This window comes from Gobius niger (genome assembly GCF_951799975.1).
Source record: "Gobius niger genome assembly, chromosome: 3".
NCBI lineage: Eukaryota > Metazoa > Chordata > Actinopteri > Gobiiformes > Gobiidae > Gobius > Gobius niger.
This window is the reverse complement of record NC_136854.1, coordinates 6,802,342-6,823,502: the sequence shown is the minus strand read 5'-3', so window position 1 is coordinate 6,823,502 and position 21,161 is coordinate 6,802,342. Positions and strand designations below refer to the sequence as shown.

The window sequence follows — 21,161 nt, the reverse complement described above, 5'->3', positions numbered from 1 at the left end:
GAATAAATTGATCTTGGAAGGTTTTCATCCAAATCTTGTCAAATTCCCTGACATTGTTAGAGATCAGAATGTGTTTGTTGATGTGACCTTTGCTGCAGTTCCACCATCCGGTCAAACATTCATTTTCGAATTTAGGGTGCACATTCATGACTCTCACTACTATATTTATTATTGATGTTGTTGAATAGATGGATTAAAATGTAAAAGCCAACTGACAGTTGGAAGACTGTTCAAAATCACCATTCTTTAAAATGTTATTAGTTTTGCGTATATCCCCTTAACGCCTGAATGTATTTCCAATTATATTTAAAAAAAAATCAGTTTTTTTTGCCTTCAAGCTGATGCTAAATTAAGTGGAGATAGTTAATTTATCTGTGGCACATAGTACAGATATAGTTTTAGGTATGTTGTAAATTGACAACAACAGGCAAAAGTTGTAAATGTACTAAAATTACAACATTTATTTGTTCTGAATGATTACAAATGTAAATGCACTGTATACACTGAACACTTGTGTATTCAGGATAGGATATTAGAACAGTAAACAGAGCTAACGCTTTTCACTAAATTCTTGCAAAGTGTTGATTTTGAGCAGCTGACGCCGTCCTGCAGCAGCAGCACTGGTAACAGGAAGGGCATCATGATTTTCAGTAACATCTTCATTACTGCTGTTCCTGTCATCAGTGCCTTCCCTGCTGCTGCTGCTTTCATCACCTGATGTAGGGAGGAGAAAAAAGCACTTCATAAAGGTGCAGACAATTTATCTTTAAAATATCTACAATTTTTATGGCTAATTATCAGACTTTTGCTCCCTTTCCTGAGGTTTGCATTGTACATCAGATACCTCAATTTACCATTACTTATTTGCAAATTATATTATAATTGCACATTAGTTTCGGACGTGGAGCTCTTGTTTGTGGTCCAGTAGGTCCACCTTGTGCATGCTTTACATACAACACCAACGGTCTCATTTTGTTCTGTGTAAAAAAAGGGATAACTTTTATTTTTTAGATTGTATGTTATTGTTACAATGATTATCGAATTTCACTAAAATGGCATGTTCTAAAAAAACGTTTTAGCGCTGTAATAAATCTAAATACTACTGAAATGCGGTCAATGTGGCCACCAGATGGAGCTACTGCAGTTTTCCTGTATGGCCTGATGTTGCCGATTTACAACGTACACGAAGTTCATTCCAATCAATAATCTAAAGATGGAAACAGGGAGCTGCTACATCATTTTATTTTAGCACAACTCAATTTACATTTGATGATTTCATCAAAGTTGCTGCCTCGATTTGCAGAAATGCTATTTCCGCTAAATAGCTACCATGACCCGCTTGTGCTTCCTTCTCTGACCAGTCCTACGAGAAACTAGTGCTTGCAAAACGTTCCTAGGTACGGCATGGATGTGCGCAAACAGGTATCAAGGGAAAACATGCGTTATTTTAGCCACAGTCTGGCAAGAAGAGGTATGTTGTCGATTTGCACCAATAGGCGTTAAGGGGTTAAAAATAAAATTTTAGTGCTTTGTTAGAGAACAGAAGGGGCAAAGGGCATGTACATTAAAGATGCGCGGGTCGGCTTTTTTTCTGACCCGCACCAACCCGACCCGCTGTAATTTAAACCCAACCCACCCAACCCAGAGAAAAGCCTCTCAGTTTGCCGACCCGACCCGCACACATTAAAAAACTGCTACATGAGTCACGCTGCAGCTGGATATCACTCAAACGCGAGCGCGTCATGTGACGCCGAGTTACAGGAGAATTAGCACTTGATGCTTTGTTTTGCTACTTACTGCACCGCTGAGGAACTTTGAAATCGCGAATGGACTTATCAGGAAACGAGAAGCAGAAACTATCATGAGACTTTACTTCAACCACGTCATGGACGAGTCTTTAGTAAACGGAGTTTGGACTAAAGTGGAGCAGCTTTACCTGACGCTAAGAAGTTGCCCTCCACAGGTCAGTAAGATGCTGTGTCTTTGATTTTAGTTTCACCTTGCTTCTTGTTGATGCATTACTTTCATCACATGTGCGTGTCATTATGTGTTTGGGCACGGCTATTGTGACGCATTTGTAGCGGTGATCAAAGTCATACAGAAGCGATCGGTCAGGTGACATCTCAACTTCACATGCTATGACACGTTTACCCCATAAAACTAAACATTCAACTAAACACAGTCGACTTTTGTGGCATTTATGGATAAGAATGCATTGTATGTTGTAAGCCAACAATATAAGGACAAAAAAAGGGTGCTTTGTAACCCAACCCACCTGCACCTGAAGTTTACTGTAATTTTGAGGTACCCGACCGAATCCGCGGGCCCCGCGGGTTGACTGCGGGTTTCGGGTCGACCCGTGCATATCTAATGTACACACTATATTCCTTTGTACATTACAAACATTTGGGAAAAAGTGAGGGGATGCAATGCATAGCTGGATGGGGAACGTAAATATTATTGTAATTGTCCCACCTCTTAACTCCTATATTCATGTTCATAGGTTTTTTGTCAGGATTAATCCTGACTCCACCAAGTGCCGAGCAAAGGAGCAGATGAGCCGGAAGACTGGGAGTGTGGTGAAGCGGAAGACCTCATACATGAATCCCCACGTGATCTCCTTCATTAGGGACTTCACTGAGTTCAGTTGGCAAACTTACTAGATGCATTGAAAGTTCAATATAGTTTGTTTAACCCTTGTGACCTTTTCTTTATCGTTGCAGTGGCTATGTTGTTTTAAGATATTTACAAAGTAAAAGATGATTACAAAGATGTTTTATAATATTTTACATTATATATTTTGGATGTGATGTTTTGTTGATATCCATGTTCAATTCTGAAGAATAAAGACAAAAATTTAGTAAACAAAAAAATGATGTTCCTTAAAGGACCTATATCATGCAATTTTAGCCATTCCAAAGTTAAGTATAGGCATGTATATGATATATTGTACCTCTACCATTATGGAGCACTCATTTTTGTGATAAATATATATAATATATATTTTCTGGAGGTATTTTTCAAACCCGGAAGACACAACGCTTCGATTCAGTTAACTCCGCCCCCTCTCTCCGCGCATACAACTTTACCGTAATATAAATAAACAACAATAAGTGAAATTGCTTCACGATGCAGTTATAAGGAGTTGTCATCTGCAACACAGCTTCATAAATGGCTAACACACATGCTAATATGCTAACACACAAGCTAACACGCGTTTGGTCTGACTGACCCTCTGCTCCATCGCTGTTTACATTGTGGGACTCGCGTTGGTTATAAAAGTTAATCCACTTTGATTCAGGCGAAGGTTCACCAAACATCCATCAGAGACAGTCACAGAAAAACACCATTTTGGTGATAGTCACTGAATCACGGGGTGTTTTTTATGAGGAAATAGCATAACAACATGGCTAAAAGCTCTAAAAAGTCGATTTTGCATGATATAGGACCTTTAAGGTTGTGTTGTATTATATGTTTATGTTCAGCACAGAAAAATGGTACACAATGCTAAAAGTCTTGATGGTGTGTTCAGAATGTGATGATGTCACCGGACCCAGCGGGGGCAGGAGCTGTTTTTTCTATTAACAGCATTACACTTTCACAAGTCGTAGCTAAAGAGAAAATGTATGAATTCGAAAAAATGATATTATCAGTCACTTGGTCTATGATCTCTCTGTACACGACCCAAAATGTCCTCAAAAACAAAAATTGTTTCCTCTATATAATAGTATAGGCCTTCAAACCGCTGTGATGCCACCTGAAACCCAGTCAATCATGATGATTTGACAGCAAATATTTAAAGTAATATGGTGTACTTGATAAGGTAATTCAGACTTTTAATATTTTCAAAATGCGATCCTAGTGATTTTCTTTTTCTTTTTGTTTCATTGCTAAGTTATGAAAAAAGCATGGTGACATAAAATAACTTGTCTTAAATTGCACTAGAAACAATGCACAGGGATGTGTGGGCTTTGCAAACATACATACATTGCAACAGGTGTTAGAGACAGTGTTCTGGGCGGAAAAAAAGAGAAGAAAAGTTTGGTAACCAGGAATAGAAACTATAAACCCCAAGCATAATGCGGGTTTGCCTTGAGATGTTTGTGAGATGTCCCGTGTGGTGTTTTGGACCAATCTACACAAAATACTTCTCAAAGACTGCTCCAAAGACACTACTTGTAATACCAACATAGGACAATGGAGAGATGGTATTTTTCTGGGAGATATAGACATTCTCAACAAAAGATGCAGCAACAAGGACATACGGAATATTATTGTTGGAAACACTACTCCTCCATCTCAACATGTCTGGGTGTCTCTATATGGCAGTGTCAATTGGAAGAAAGCATGGAATGTCACAAATACGTTCTGCCTAACCAACAAGATAAAGGAAGTGTCTTTCAAGATTCTTCTATACCCTGCAAAACATGTTCTGGAACTGTTTAAACTGAATATTGACTTTTCGTGCGTTTTCTGTGGACTACACAAGGAGACAATTATTCACTTGTTTTTTGAATGCATGTACTGTAAAATATTTTTGGATTGATGTACAAAACTACCTCTCCCGTAAAATTGGACAATTAATTATTTTAAATGCCAAATATGTATGTATCTACTTTGATCAAAAACTGGATAAAGATGTGAAATTTGTTATTCAGCTTTATATTTTAATTGGAAAGTATCACCTACATAAAATGAAATGGGCTGACAAAAAAAAAAACTTTTATACTTTCCCTGCGGACTTGAACCTCTATATTTCTACTATTAATTCAATACAAAATAAAAAAGCAGGTAAAACAATGTATATCCTAGAAAAGTACAATATTACTCCTGGCTCCTCTTAATATTTTTGTTATGAGTGTTGTTGTTTGTCTTTTAATGACAGATCTTCCTCTGGTAAAATGTAATATATCCCTGGCACTATAAAAAAATAAAAATAAATAAAGCATGTAGTGCCCTCGATAACGTGCAGATGGCGCCACACAGACGGTTTTGGACACAAAGACAGGATTTCAACAAATATGCACTAAAGTGACAAAATAGTGACAGATACATGTAGAGAACACTATAAGATACCCATATAAGATGTATACAACTTAACTACAAAAAAAAGTTGATTTTGGGTTTAGTTCTTTAACCAGTGAAACTCATATGATATAACACGCAAAGTGAGATATGCAGCCTTTATTTGTTATCATTTTTATTATTATGGCTCACAAGAATTTCTCATCTCACTTTACATGTAATGAGTCTATATCATATATTAGTTTAATTCATTTTCATTGGTTTATTGGGTCGGGACAGTGCATGTTAATGAACGTACATGGGTCCCATGCATGTAAACAAGCCACACCGGATTGTAGCCTTGGGCTAATTTCCATCCGTCGTCCCCCATGCGCACTCACAAACACACTCACATTCATCTTCACCTATTGTACATGTTTTTAGTGGTAGGGGAAACCGGAGTACCCGGAGGAAACCTATGCAGGCACGGGGAGAACATGCAAACTCCACACAGAAAGGCCCCGTCCCTGGTGGGAATCGAACCCGGACCTTCTAGCTGTGAAGCACGAGCGCTAACCGCTGTGCTACCGTGTAAGTTGAAATACAGAAATAAATGAACTTTTTCATGATATTCTAGTTATATAACGAGCACCTGTATATATATTTAGAGTCAGTGGACAATGAACATTGTTTCCCATTCCTGCCTAACATAATAGCCTTAAATTTGTGATATTCCATCAGAAACTCATGTCATGTCTGTGTATAGTGTCTGTGCAGTCTATTTCAGCACTCAAATTACCTTTACTTTTAAGCATCTATATGTTACCACCATTCTGATATCCATGTTCATAACAATCATAGCAATCAAAGTCACATTTACTAATTTACCTTTACTAATACTAATACTAATACTAGTAAGTACTCATACTAGTACTGATCTTGTTTAAAGACATTACACTAATAATAAAGCCACACTCTGTCATTTTCACCCAATCAATAGAACAAACATTTCAACTACTTTGAGGTAAACATTTCTTGTATTCAACCATTTTCCAATTTAAAAGTGCTTCTCACAGTGAAATATGATACAAATTTCATCATTTATTTAACACAAGAGAGATTCGGCAAGTCCTACATGAACTTAAAGCCACACCGCGCAACATTTCACCCAATACATAGAATGAAATACAAGCATTTATTTTATTACAGATATTTTTTATCGCTGAAAAATAAAAAAAAATAACAAGCAACAATTGTGTGTTCTCTGTTAGTGGCTCAGATGACTTTACTGGGGGCGGGACATCTCCAGCTCGTCTCCATGGAGATGTGACTAAAGGCAGACAAATATAAGATTTGGTTTTGTCCTCATCCAAATCCATTAATTCATGACACTCCTTTACTAACTTTTAATTTTCTGTGTGGAGCTGCTCATTAGGACCGGTTTTGTTTTGGCAGCAGTAGGATGTGACAATGTTACGCAGTGTGCCTTTAACGCAGGAGCTTTATCTCAGACATCAGACATATAAGCCTGTCTATTGTGTTATTAATTATGACAAGTACATGAGGCATGTTCCAGCTGCTGAAAAGAAGAGGTTTTATGGTTACATTTGAATAAACGTTGCTGTTAAAATGTGCTTCGGTTCTTTAGTCATGTCAAATAATGTAAAAAAAAAGTTTGAACACAGTTGGCAGCTCTTTTCTGTTCCTCTCCACAGAAGAAATAAAAGACTTACACTCAACAGAACACTGCCTTATAAACATCAAACATGTGAATGATTAAGGACTGACATCCACAATGTTGACATTTTACTTTTTGAATAGTAATTTTCATGTAGATGTGGCCTCTGAGCTGAACGCTAGGTTTTCTGTTTTTGTGGAGATCAACAAAACCATCCTTTCAACACGTCCATGATGGAGAATCCTATAAATGATCATTGATCAACTTTTATAAACTGATAAACCTTTTAATAGACCCTGGACAGAGCTTGACCAGAGTGTCCGTCCTGTGGTTAAATGCTTGGAGTTGCTCCTGCAGGTGGTCAGAGGCGCTTATAGACCCCCAGTGGGGTTTTGCAGGTGGGGCAGGAGTGTTTGGCGTTCTTCAGGCGGTTGACGCAGAAGGGGATCAGGCAGCAGCCGAGGACACATCTGCAAGACATAATATTGGATCACTTTCTGCACACACGCTGCTACAGCAGAACGATGTCTGATGTCTGACCCGCAGAAGAAGAGGCCTCCACAGAACAGGTAGGTGAGCAGCCCCGCCCTGTAGTCCACTTTAGACAGGACCACCTGCTGACAGCGCGGACACAGCAGCTGCACCGGGCCGTCAGAGGGGGGCGCTGTGGGAACTGCACACACACACAGGAATGACTTAGTCCTGCTGCTCAGCCCCCGGGCAAGATTCAACTTTTTCGTAAAAAAATATATTTAATATTTTTTATGAATATTTCTGCATTTCTTGACCCAAACAGCATTCTGAAGTTCGTGTTTTTCCCACACTTTGATAATCATAATAAAATAAAATAAAACTATTTTCCATATCCATTGTTACATTCAATTCATTAAAATAAAAAATAGAGCATGTGCTTCATGAAACGTGCACAACAGGTATTGGAGGAGGAACCTTTACTTCTGAAGTGAATTTACACATTTTCATGGAGATGTTCCTCGGCTCCTGGAGGGGTAGAAGGACCAGGGAGGGGTCATTTGAAAACTTTAGTTTCCTACACAAAAGAACTCAAGTCTCTGTCACTTTCTGCTCCAAAGTTATGTCAGAAAATCATCAATGTGCCCCGCCTGGGTCACCTATTCCTAGGGCTAGCCTTGCTGTAGTTTAAGTAAGGATTAAACAACGAGGAGCCGTGCATTAGACGGTTATAATGCACGACGCGGAGTCAAGAACACCACGACGCACAGTGGAGTGCATTATAACCGTCTAATGCGGCTCCGAGTTGTTTAATCCGCTTATACCAGGGTCCCACAAACGTAACATTTATAATAAATGTTTTTTACATTGACTAATTTTCTGTGGGTTATTAGCCGGTCACTGAAGGCTCGTCTCAGAGCCATTCTCCGCAGTTATTACGAGGATCTCAGTCAGGCTCAATGACACAACATCAGCACAGAATCACAACACAACAGGACTAACCCGGCACTTTTCCGTGGAAGTAAACACCGATGTGCGGCACTCGTGGGCAGGAGTTATTTCACGTTTACGCTGTTTAACCTGAAGCTAGCTAGCTAGCTCAACAAGCTCAACTGTTTATGGAAACAGCTGTGGTGGAGTCGCTCACACCTGGGCCCCCCCAACTGAAACTTTTATGATTGACTTTACTAATCCAGACAAATATGTTTAAATGCAGGATCATTTTATGTACGCCTGAAAATGATGAATAGAGCCTTAACCGTTTTCAATAGAAATGTAAAGTTCGTATTTTATTAACAGTAGCTGCTCTAGCTGCTCACTCTCCTCTACAAACATTTATCAAACGTTTTGTTTTGGCCAAAAACGTTGAAATTAACACAAAATCCATCTCATACGTTCCTGTCAGTCACTAATTACGCCTTTATCTGATTCAGCTGTGTCATGCGTTGCTATGGCGATGCCCACAGCGGAGGGATATCCCAGTGATTTAACTACCGGACTACGTGTGCGGTTATACCAAAATAATGCACCAGCCAATCAGAATCCAGTATTCACCCAGACCATGGTATAAGTAAGGGATAATGTATAGAACGCTGGTCATTATTGGGAAAATAATCACCGACAGGGCGAACCGGACCCCGACGCGAAGCGGAGGGGTCTTGGTTCGCCCTGACCAGTGTTCTATACATTATCCCACTTATTATACGGCCATTTGCCAACTGAACACACACAACATAAACTTTGTACACTTTTATGAAGGTCGAAAGGTTTATTTAATGACTTCCGCGACAAATAGTTCCCAAAAGTTTGCGCGTTGCTCGGCAACGTTTTGCTAGGCTAGAAGCAGCAAGGCTAGTAGCTAGCCTAGTGTTGAAGGCACAGTTGGAGAGGAGGAATGGTGGTGAATCTCTGGGTAAATTGAAAGTCAGACTCACGCTAACTTCACGAGCAATTCCCCCAACTTCTCTCGCAGTGACGGGGACAGATAGTGTCGCTACTACGTACGCGCGGAGTGATATGAAAGCACGAACTCCGTTGCCATTGGCAGCGGTCATTATTTTTTTCAGAGGTCCTTTATCAGAAAATAATGACTGGTAGAACGTTGGGAAATCCCATTCAAATCATTGGAGCGTTCTACTTACGTTGTGAAGAGCCGTATAATAAAGCTTTATAAACATGTTCTCAATGTGATTCTTGTACAACTTTTTCTGTTCACAAATCTTTTCTTAAAAATTAAAGTGTCACATGTTTCAAATATGAACTGAAATTTGATTCCTCAAACCTGAAATGTCACCGCACTCAAGAGAAAACAGACTCACCCACGACCATCTGTGTGGCGGCCATTCTGCCTGTAACAGAAAATCCAGATCACTGTCGTCACACGTCAAGCATCAAAACAGTCAAGTGTGTTGCCCAAGGCCACACCATGTTTGTCCATGACATCAAGGTGTAGATTCATTATTGTTATACCAACATTTCAACAATCAAAAGTTCACTTAAAGCTGGAGAACCTGATTTTTGTTATATTGACAAACAATTTGAGGCGTGGTCCTTGCTCGTGAACTTTACAACAACAGAAAGTCAGTTGCCCCAGCTTTAAAGTCAGGCACTGCTTTTACTTGGAAATAAAGATATGATTGAATCTTTTTTTTTTTTTTTTTTTTTTTGCCTAGACATATTGTTTTTGTTTAATGCTTCAAATCAAATTAGAAGTTTCAATTTGAAACTTTTCTGTAGATCACAATATGTGTCGGCAGCAACACAATAGTGTAAATTATGACAACACATTTTGATTTAGTTTTAGTCAATATTTATTCAAATAAATATCTTAAATATTTGGCTTGTTTTAGTCGACTATAATTCATTTAGTTAACCTAAGTCAACTTTGCATGTTTAATATTTATTACAATCATATTTACTTGTGGTTTTCTGCTTCCTGTTTGTTCTCCACATGAACTAAGCACAGAGCTGGTCCTCTGGCAGTGGAACGAAATGATATGACGCTCTTTCAAATTGTCTTTGGACGTTTGGATGATTTATTTTTCATTCAAACTTTTATTTAACCAGGAAAAAACACAGCCACAGTTTTAGTCTAATAAATGGCTGATAATTTAGTTTTAGTCTAATTTTAGTCTGCAACAAATATTACTAAAATTATGACGAAATATTTAAAAAACATATCAAAATATATATAAAATGTATAAAATGACGATGAAAATAATACTGCTCCACAACCATCACATTGAACAAGGGGGTCCCCCAAGGCTGCGTACTGAACCCCCACCTGTTCACTCTGCTACATTGTATTCAATTCCAGTGCTTTAACGATACTTGGTTTACGATACCAATACCTGAACAATACAAAAATACAAATTTTGTCATATAGAACCAGAACAATCATTTTGAGCCAAAACAAGTCACTTCCTTTAACAGTGTTGGGGAGTAACTAAATACAATACACACTTTCTTTTGGCAGTATTTAGATACAGTTACAAGAGGAGGTGACTGCTCTGATGGAGCATCGCTGACAGTCATGTCCTCGTTTGCGTCACGCTGCCTTGTGTTCTTCCTTAAGCCTTAGGCTCTCACAGGTCAAACTAAAAACGTTATTAACCCCATTGTGATAAACAATGTTCATGTCTTTAGAGAGAGAGAGCGACATTTTTGTAATTATACACCATATTTATACAGAAATATAATGACAATCAATGTGAAAGTATTGGGAAAGTATTCAAAGTATTCAGAATACAGTACTCTGATTAGACAAAGTAACGGAATACGTTTCAAGGCAAGAATTCAGTATTCAGTAACTAAATACAATTTCAAAGTATTCTCCCCAACAGTGTCTTTTAATGCTTTTTTTATCTGGTATCTGCTTCCAATACTGTTACCGTTTCCTAACCCTGACCAGCTGCATCAACACCCACAGAAACAGAACTGTTCAGTTTCTGTTGTTATCAAACTTCCACCATGGATGGGTTTGATCCCAGGAGCTGTGATGTGAGGTCTGCTTCATATGATGAGAGAGAGATTAGCGTAAACCCAGCTGGAGTAGCTTCAGTGTCAGGCGCTGGCTCCCTTATGACCCGCCAACAGATCAGTGAAAGGAGACGAGTGGACGTTATGAAACCAAGTCTAAAACAGGTCAACCAGAAACATGGAGATGTTTGTGATCAGAACGTGTTTACTGTGGCTTTAGATTCACCAACAGAGGTCACAGGGAGGTCACAAGTATTTAAACAACCTCCACAAGAAGCTTTTACTTTGAATCTGAAATTCAGTGGAGTCAGATGGACAGACGGTCATTGTGACTTCATTTGGTCGCCAACAGAAAACGCATGTATAACAGTGACTGCACAGGAGTGGATTCATTGAATCTGACTCAAACTAATGTAGAAACGTAGGAGAAAGTTGGAGAGCCACAGGTCGAAGTCACAGAGTGACACAAACATAAGTTCCCATGTAAATCTCAAGAGGAAAACAGATTGAGCGTAATCAGTCGAGAGAAGGATTTGAGTTTTGCCTGCAGCGTCTCGTCTTAGGAATACTTTGAAATACTTGAGGTACTTACAGAGATGTGAAGTGCTGCGCTGTAAACGTACGGCGTCGTCGTCCTCTCACACCAGCCTCGCTTTGCTCCCTCCTCTGTCCCTGTTTTGTCTCCTCTCGCCCGACCAGCGCCTTTGCGTCACATCGGCCCATCACTAAACCTCATGAGGAGAACAACAGGGCTCTGTCAGGCCCACAATCCTGACACAGCTGCAGCAGCTCTGTTTCCTTCCAATTTAAACCCGCTCGCATGTTTCTTTAAAGGTGCACTATGTTACTTTGTAAGTGAAAAAAAAGGCTTTATATTTCCATGTATTTGACCTTTAAGTAACTCAGTGGTGTTATGGGTGCAGCATGGCACCTTTGCTTTCCCTCACAGTGGCCTTTATGACGCTCCAGAATCAATTGTTTTGGGGTTTCTGGCCCGTTTCTGGTACACACCCCTGAAAACAATTGATCCTGGAGCATCATAGAGGCCACTGTGAGGGAAAACAACGGTGCCATGCTGCACCCATAACGCCACCGAGTCATTAAAAGGTCAAATGCACACAAATATTAAGTGTTTTTGTTCACCTAAAAAGTTGCATAGAGCACCTTTAAAGGGACTATACGGAGTTAAAAAATGTTAAAATGAAGTTTTTTCCTCCCACTACATGTTCCAGCAGTGTTCTAATGTGTAGAATGAGCTCTGTAGTGAGTATAAAATGGCTAACTTGCATCTAGCCTCTTTAAGGCAGATTCATCAGTTTGACGTTGCACTTTTCAAAGCATTTCACTCCAAGGCGTTAGAAGTATGGTCTTATGTCTATCCAACCAGACACAGCCTACATATATTAATCTTATAATATAAGGCACAATCACATACAGTTCTGGGTTGGGCGGTGCCGGTGGAATTGAACCTTTTCCCGACACACCGCACAGTCTACGGAAGTGTGACATACACGCTTACATTCTCCGTCAACAGTGTTGCGTTACTTTACTTTTAAAAGTAACTTGTTAAGTTATCTCGTTTCTCCTCTGGAAAAGTAGCTCATTACGTTACTGCACAACATTATTATGAAGGTAACATGTTATTGAACTCATGCGTTACCAGTAATAAACATCTATATACAGTAGAGTTTGCCTGTCCTGCCAGACACTCCTCCTTTCTGTTCAAAAGAAGAACCGTCTGGACAGCTCCTCGCAGCCAATCATTTCACCATTTTACCCACATCGGTCCAATCATGCACTGAGAGGCGGGACTTCATTCCCCCATGAGGCGGAAGCCGTCACCACACTCGACCCAAACAATAGAGATGGCGAGCATGGCTGTTTTAAATCATTTGAAAAAGAAATGGAATACCTAAAACCGGAGCAAGAAACAGCGTTCAAACAGCTCCTCGTAAATAAGGACGTTTTTGGAAAGGCTTCCTGCCGCTTGTTACTGCGACGTATCTAGTGTTGCTCTGATTGGTTGATGCTGTCTGTCAATCACGCCCACCGGGAAATCGTTGAGATCATAATCGCTCCCAGACTATATGTCTTTGAAATATCTATGAAAAAGCATGTAGTTTGGCAGGCCAGGCAACAGTAGAGTAGAGGAAGAAGTGTGTGTCTGACTCTTTGTGAAGCAATACCACATACCGATATCCTCCAGCTCGAGGCTAAATGGGTTGCAACGTGCAGTAGAGGAATATATTTTGGCTAAAGCGTCAACAATGCGACTGGCACACTCGTGTGGACAGGTCCTGCTCTGGTTTTACCGGGTCACTTCTCTTTTTATGTCACTATGTTACATTTGAAGTTATTCTGGTATTAAAAAAATATGATCATTATATAGGCGACAGTGGCGCAGATGGTAAAGCATGATTGGAAGGTCGGAGGTTCGAATCCCACCTCCTGGAAGTGCACACTGTCGTTGTGTCCTTTGGCAAGACACTTCACCCACATTGTCCCCAGTGTCTGTGTTCATTGGTGTGTGAATGAGAGTATGAATGGGGTTTTGAGTGCCTAATGTAGGTGGAAAAGCGCTATATAAGTTGAGACCATTTACCATTTATAGCTAGTTAGATGCTTGGTAAACCTACAGGAGCAGGCGGCTCACAGACCCCTAATACTGACTGCGGTGGCTCTGTCCCATGTGCTTGTCATGCAGTGGCAAAACAAATCCGATTGCAGGTGAAAACTTGTCGTCCTGTAGCCTCAGAAAGTAAACATGCAGATATTCCAGGGAGAGAAGCTGCTTTTTGTGACGTCCAGCAACGACAGCTCATGTAACTCTTGGCAAACGATAAGACGATTGGTAAACCGTGGCAGCACGGGAGGGCAGCAGTCAGCAAGAAGGTCCGGGGTTCGATTCCCAAATGTTGCCCCTCGGATCTATTTTCAAAAAACACATGATGAAACACATGTCTTTCCAATGTTTTTACAGACTTGTAGGTCTATTTGCCATTGAAACCAGGTCCAGACAGGATCCAAGCCCTGTTCCATTGTATTCAGGATGGAAAGGACTGGATGGCCCAAACATTTTTTAAACTTAATTAATCCTAACCAGAAATTGTGGTTTTTGAACACTGTTTTGATCCTTCTGTTCTTGGCCCACTAAAAGGCTATTGTCACCAGTCAGCCAGGAACCTTGGTGTGGTCCTAGATGGATCTTTTAAGTTGGACAAGAAGTCAGTCGTTAAGTCAAGTCTTTTGAGTAAAATCAAGCTGTATTTACCACACACAGTTCAGGAGCGTGTGATCCGTGCCTTTATAACGTGCCGCTTGGATGATTGTAACTCTGTGTATTGTGGGCTGGACCAAAGCTCGCTCCATCGCCTGCAGTTGGTACCAAACGCTGCAGCGCGTCTGCTCACTGGAACATATGAACCCCTTGTTACATCTGTAAGAGGTGTTTAAACTGAGGTGCGTCAGTGAACCTACCACAGTCTGGGAATAAAGAGCCGCAGTGAGGAAATGGACAGCACATGCTTCTGTTTGCAGCAGTAATTGGATTGGGCCCTGAATGCAGCACTGGTCACCCGCTCCCAATCCCAGACACGGGCCCTCTGTGAGGAAGAACGACTCTCACACCATGTTTAACAGCTCAGCTCACAACAACAAGGTCCTGGCTCCATTCCTGGTCCAAAGGGTTACTTTCCCTTGTCTGGGCGGGTGCTAAGACAACCTAAAACATGCACAATAGGCTAATCCTCCAGCTTGGAAGTCAACAGTACGAAAATTGGGTCTTATTCATGACGAACATATTCTTAAAGTGATAGTCGGAGGCCACCACCTTGCTAGAGGAGCTGTCCCCCTGGGTCCTCACAGTTTTGTGGCCACCAGGAGGTTCTGTATGTTAGCGCCTCCTTAAAAATATATATATTTCTATTAGCTAAATGCAAGAAGAATGAGACAGAATTTTCTACATAATTTTTTAATTACTTTTCACAAAACTAAAAGTTTTAAAATATTTGGTAGCATTGCCTTTAAACTGTATACTTTGGGTCAAACATTTTGGATTTCCTTCCACAAGCTTCTCACAATAGTTGGCAGGAGTTTTGGTCCATTCCTCCAAACAGAACTGGTGTAACTGAAACACATTTTTGTAGGCCACACATACCTTTTCAGCTCTGCCCAAACATTTTCCACTGGACTGAGATCAGGAGTTTGTGATGACCACTTCAAAACACTGACTTTGTTTTCCTGAAGACACTGTGTAACCAGTTTGGCAGTTTGCTTTGGGTCATTGTCCATGTGGAAGATGTTGCTCCAATATTTCCACATAGAGTTCTTTCTTCATGATGTCATCTATTTTGTGAAGTGCACCAGCCCCTCCCACAGCAACCCCACAGCATGATGCTGCCCCCCGCCCATGTTTCTCTTGATGTACGAGCTTCTTCCTGGTAGAGTTCCCCCTCAGCCCATGTCCGTACAGGACTTGTTTCATTCTGGATAATAACAAACTCTTAAGCCAACATTATTGAGAATTTAGGCCTACATACACTACGTTTCAAATTATTACGCAAATGAAATTTTTCTAAGATTTTCTAAATTGTCAACTCAAATGAGAGTCAGCATAATGTTCAAGTCTTTAACTGGTAGAGGATCATTTAAATGTGGTTGAAAAAACCTCCCAGTGAAAACAGTATTTTTTTCAATACTGGGCCTGTTGGTCTCTCATAAGAGGCTTCTGAACCGCTCTTTGTCTGACCCGTCACCTATAGGACCTGTTTGCCATGGGAGACCCTACCAGGGGCACAAAGCCCCCGACAACAGAGCTCCCAGGATCATTCAGGTGCTCAAACCCCTCCACCACGTTAAGGTACCAGCAGGTGGATAATAATAATAATAATAATAATAATAATAATAATAATAATAATAATAATAATAATAATAATAATAATAATAATAATAATAATAATAATTATTATTATTATTATTATTATTATTATTATTATTATTATTATTATTATTATTATTATCATCATCATCATACTCATGATAAAAAAGTGGGCTCCTTTTTTCTTTTGACTGTGCATGTCATGGCAACCTTTTCCCCACTCACAAAAAAATAAGTTGTGTGTATAAATGTGCAGCTGTGAAAGTTAATGGTGCAAGACTTGAAATATGTTTTCCTCCAACTTCTACCTCAAATATAGGCTATACTATATATATATCGATACAAAAACATAATTTCAAATCATATTGAAACCATTTGTAAAATTTACAGCGATTACATTTTAGGAAAAAATATTTGGTCTGTTTTGGTCGTTCCCTTCATATAGTTGATGTTCCGCGGAACACTGGCGCCCCGTTGTGGCTGCGTAAGCGTACTACACGCAGAGCACAAAATGGCCCTGGTGCAGAGATGCACATGCACACAGGGAGGGTATAAATACGCCCCCCTGTCCTGCTCACCTGCGGCTAGCCCCCTGATCGTTTGGTTTGTGCGAGACCCGCCACCGCAGGGCCTCTGTCCGGTTCTACCAACAGAAGGTTCCTGCGCACTGCGGGTTCGAAACACAGGCTTTATACTCAAGAGAAGTGAAGACAGAAGAGGACAGAAGAGGCCTACACATGCACACACTGCATCCACATATGGTGAAGGTAAAGGTACAACACTAACTTCTCTGGGTCAACACATGCTAAAGATGGTTCCACTGGTTAAAACAGTCTAAAGATAGTTCCATGGGTTCAGTGATGCTAAAGATGGTTCCATGGGTTCAGTGATGCTAAAGATGGTTCCATGGGTTCAGTGATGGTAAAGATGGTTCCATGGGTTCAGTGATGCTAAAGATGGTTCCATGGGTTCAGTGATGCTAAAGATGGTTCCATGGGTTCAGTGATGCTAAAGATGGTTCCATGGGTTCAGTGATGGTAAAGATGGTTCCATGGTCAAAAAAGTCATGGTCCAATGGTTGATTTCTATTGCCTGGTTTCTTGGTTGTTTGGTCTTTAAACAAATACAAAGGTTTCGCCTAAATGCCTTTTCAGTGTAAACTGTGCACAAGTACCTTTTCTAACAAACAGTAATTCTGTACCAGATGGTACAAAAGGGTTTACAAGGTTTAAAAGTTAAATGTGTGCCTACTGCTAAGCTACTGTATGCCACAGAGTTCCCCTGACTGAGTTTGCTTTTGGGAATAAGAGTATCTAACCGTCCTACAGGCACAGGTGTGGTCCTTTATGTTTGGACCTTAACCAGGTTGGGCTATTTTTGAAGGTGTTGGTTTTTGGCCCAGGCGGCCATTTTGTGCTGTGGTTTCTGGCCTGAACTGGTCCTAACAGGGCCAGGTGTGGCCTGTGCCCTGATTGTGAAATGCAATGGTTCTAACCCTGTCCTCTTCTGAGTTTGTAACTGTCCTGAGTTTGTGACACAGGATACATTTTTTTCAAATGAACGTATTTCATATTGTGGTGCCATCTTAAGCGGTGGTTCTGCAGACACTAACCCTCTTCAGTTTGTTCAGAATGTTTGACAGGCCCCAAGGATCTCCAAGATGGCGACCTCTCTGCTCCTCTCTCTGATGGTGACTGGTCCCTAACATTTCTGTGTGCATGCTACTAACTTCACAACCACAGGTGTAATCCAGCCACAAGGGGGCACACAGGGGCCCCCTTGTGCCAGTCCCCAGCCTGGATAAATGGAGAGGGTTGCTGCCGCGTAAAACCTGCTTCCTCACTGTGTTTGGGTTTGGTAGCTTTAGCCTTTAGCGCCTGGCTCCGGTCAGGTAAATGCTCCTTAACTTCTCTCTGAATGGCCACACTGCTGATCAAACCGACCATACGTTTTCACATTTGTTTTTTTTTTATTTTGTTAGCCAGTGCTGGGTCCTGCTGGTCAGATCTGGGTGTACAGCACCAGAAAGCTTGACGTCCTCTGAAACCTCACATTAAGAGACTTGGGTCACAGTGCGTTCTCCGCTGAAGGACAATGACCAATTAAAATCCACGTCACTGACTCTGGCCGTGTTTGGGAAAAACACACTGTGGAGTTATTGAGCGGCTGCCGTCAATGATTGATTATCCTGTTAATATTATTCCATATTTTTGCATCTGCCAATGGTACTTCAAGTTTACGCTGGCTCCTATGAATGGGAATTCTGCCCATTAATTTCAATAGGACTTTATTCATTATCTACATGTTCAGCTTCTGCCAATGGGACTTTGACTGGTTTACTGTTCCTTCTACGAGTCTTCCCTTTTCTGGTTTTGGGAATTCTGTCTATTATAATTGTACCTAAATTAAATGTATTTAATTTTAGCTTCTCCCAATTATATTCTTTAACATTTACTTATTGGAGAGGAATAAATCCCTTTGACACAAGTGGAAGAGGAAAGGTTTTAATCAGTACAAATAGTTGACTTGTAAACATTATGCAGCATTTTGAAAATAAAAGCAAATGTAGGAAGTTAACATTTACTCCAAAAATAGATATTCCATTTCCAAAACTGAGTGCCCCGCATTGGGCTGTTCAAATGACAGAAATAAATAACCAGGATTGAAAAATAGCCCTCTTCTCTGGTGGACAGTGAAGGCATCACATACTGGAAGCATAGAGTCGGGCATTTGGCACACAGTCCACCTCTGCGGTCCACCACAACAGCACGACTCTGGAGACGTCTGCAGAGTTGGGACCAGGGACTGATTTAGTGCCCATGTAAATGCGGTTGATTTTAAACATTGATCAGTTCGGTCATGGGATCAACCCGTAAGGAACACAATGTGAAATGTTCTGTAGTTCTATGGAGCACACCAAATGTTACGCAGAGAAATCCCCAGGCGCTGTGCACAAAGTTGTAGGCCTGTCACGATAACAGAATTTAAGTTCCCTTTATCAAGCCACAAAAATGTAGCGATAAACATTATTATTGAAGACATTTTTATGCCAGAGAAACTCAATCTTTATGAGTAAAATTTTGTTTGAAACCTATTTCATCTCAAAATATCCAACTATAAATATGAAATACTGAAAGGCAATCGACTTTGCATTAGAAAAAAATGCAAATGTACATAAATGAATATTAATATGTGTCATTTATTGAACGATAAGTTGATCGCGACGGCCCTACAACGTTGTGACCCTCCTCCCGCACCCGACATGTTGATCAAACCTGGGTTGGATCAGTATTAGTTTCCATAGTAACCAAATTGGGACGGGCCCCTGATTATGGAGCCCAAGTGATAACAAAAAAAAAAAACCTGTTAAGGAGAGACACTATAAACGTGCACCAATAAATAGCCTAATTTTCATGTTGTGTTTCATTATTGCATTGATTCAACATTTCTCCATAGATTTGGGACATTTCTTTGTAACTTGTAAATGCCAAAACCTTTCTTCTCTCATTGTGTCGACATCAGCACCAAAAACATCAACTATAGACAGATTTTCCAGTCTTGTACTTTTGTAGGTTTTGTGCGTTTGGCCAGGTTTACACATAAATTGCCTTGTTTTCGCAGCACCATCTTTTGATAAGACATCAGATGCCACACATTTTCTCACGTGTTTGTCAGTAATCTACAGGAAAAGTTTCAAATATTTAGATCTTTCCCCAATTTCCCTGCAGCGTGTCGTTTAAAGCTGTAGTGGTCACGACCTGGCCTTCAGTGCAGTGTGGGTGTGGAGCTCTGGTTTTCCACAGTGGAACTTGGTTTAGTGTCAAGTGTTGGGAACTGTCATAAGGAACAATACTCTGGCTCAAACTGCGCCCCACTACACACCATCACACTTCAGTGAAATCTCCTCTCCTAGCCACACATTTGACTTGCCAACTGTAGTTTAGACCTTCACTGACAGATGAAAATTGGTCCCTGTCACTGTCAGAAACATGAACCTCATCAGGGAGCAACCCAGCACAGATCAGCCTTTCTGATCATGTTCGTGTTAACACAGATCTTTCTCATTTTGATGACAGTCAACAAACTCCACAGACTGGGTCAACTCAGAGTTCAGTGTGTTAGATGAAATAGTTATGATTGTGTATGGCTATGACTACTCCTCAGAGACGGCTACCCAGATACCCAGATATGTAGGATATCCAGTGCCATCTACAGACGTGCTGGGGCCTGGGGGCCTCTCCCCATTTATAAACATGGGGAGACTCATCTGTGTCTCCAGCTCTGAGGTAAACATGTTCAAACCAATATAGGTTTTATTGATAATTGACCTTTTGAAAACCCCGCCCTAAAACAATCATTCTAGAGGTCTCTTCACATAAGAAATAGTGCAGCATGGTTTTTCCCCTCTGAAAAACAATAAACAAACAAAAAAACAAGAGATGTGCTAGCTGTTAGAGCTGTTTACCATGTGTCTTGTCGTGGTGACAACGTCCGCAGCTCAAAGCTCTTAGCAAACGAGCGGTTTCTGCTGCTGGAACATCGGGCAGGTTTACTTTTTCAATGTGACAGTGAACCGGACTATAAGGGCAAATAAGGGATTTCCACTGTTGTGGGATTTATATGGAGAGTATGAAAACTACCGTATTTTCATTCTTCGGAGCGACTAATATGTGATTTTATTTTTCTTAAATTCCAATATATAATTTCACATGCCACTAGAGGGCACTGCAGGTTAATCGAGCAGCAGAAAGAAAGTTTGGAGGAGCGAGAAGCGGAGGTTACTTTTAGAAGAAAACAAAACAAAGCTAATCACAGGTTAAAAGCTGGATGGCCACATTTAGAGGAATGACTTGCAAATGAGAGATTGAAAAACATGCTGGTGGGAGAGGTTTGTCACCGGTGCAGAGGTTTGCTCCTTATGCTTTAGTTATCTGAACTGTTTATGTGACGTTAACATAACAGACACCTATTTAGCTCGTTGTGTAATGTGTCACGTTAGCAAACCGTACTTCTATTCAGCGTGTAGTTTTTTTTCTCGTAATGAGAGCTGGTGCGTTTTATACTCCGGAGCAACTTATAGTCCGGAAAATACAGTATGTAATTTTGGAAACCTTACTGTGTAAGCAATGAGAAAAACAATGTTTCCATTTGCCC

General features: G+C 40.5%; 1 protein-coding gene across 1 annotated transcript; it reads right to left on the bottom strand.

Moving 5' to 3' along the window:
• Positions 1-7,030: 7,030 nt before the first annotated feature.
• Positions 7,031-11,829, bottom strand: LOC306960714 (lipopolysaccharide-induced tumor necrosis factor-alpha factor homolog). The gene is made up of 4 exons (XM_079553192.1): positions 11,724-11,829; positions 9,472-9,501; positions 7,223-7,355; positions 7,031-7,152 (listed from the first exon to the last, which is right to left on the bottom strand). Exons 2-4 carry the CDS (start codon positions 9,494-9,496, stop codon positions 7,044-7,046), a joined length of 267 nt encoding a protein of 88 aa, XP_079409318.1. The 5' UTR covers positions 9,497-9,501; positions 11,724-11,829; the 3' UTR covers positions 7,031-7,043.
• Between the last annotated feature and the right edge of the window lie 9,332 nt (positions 11,830-21,161).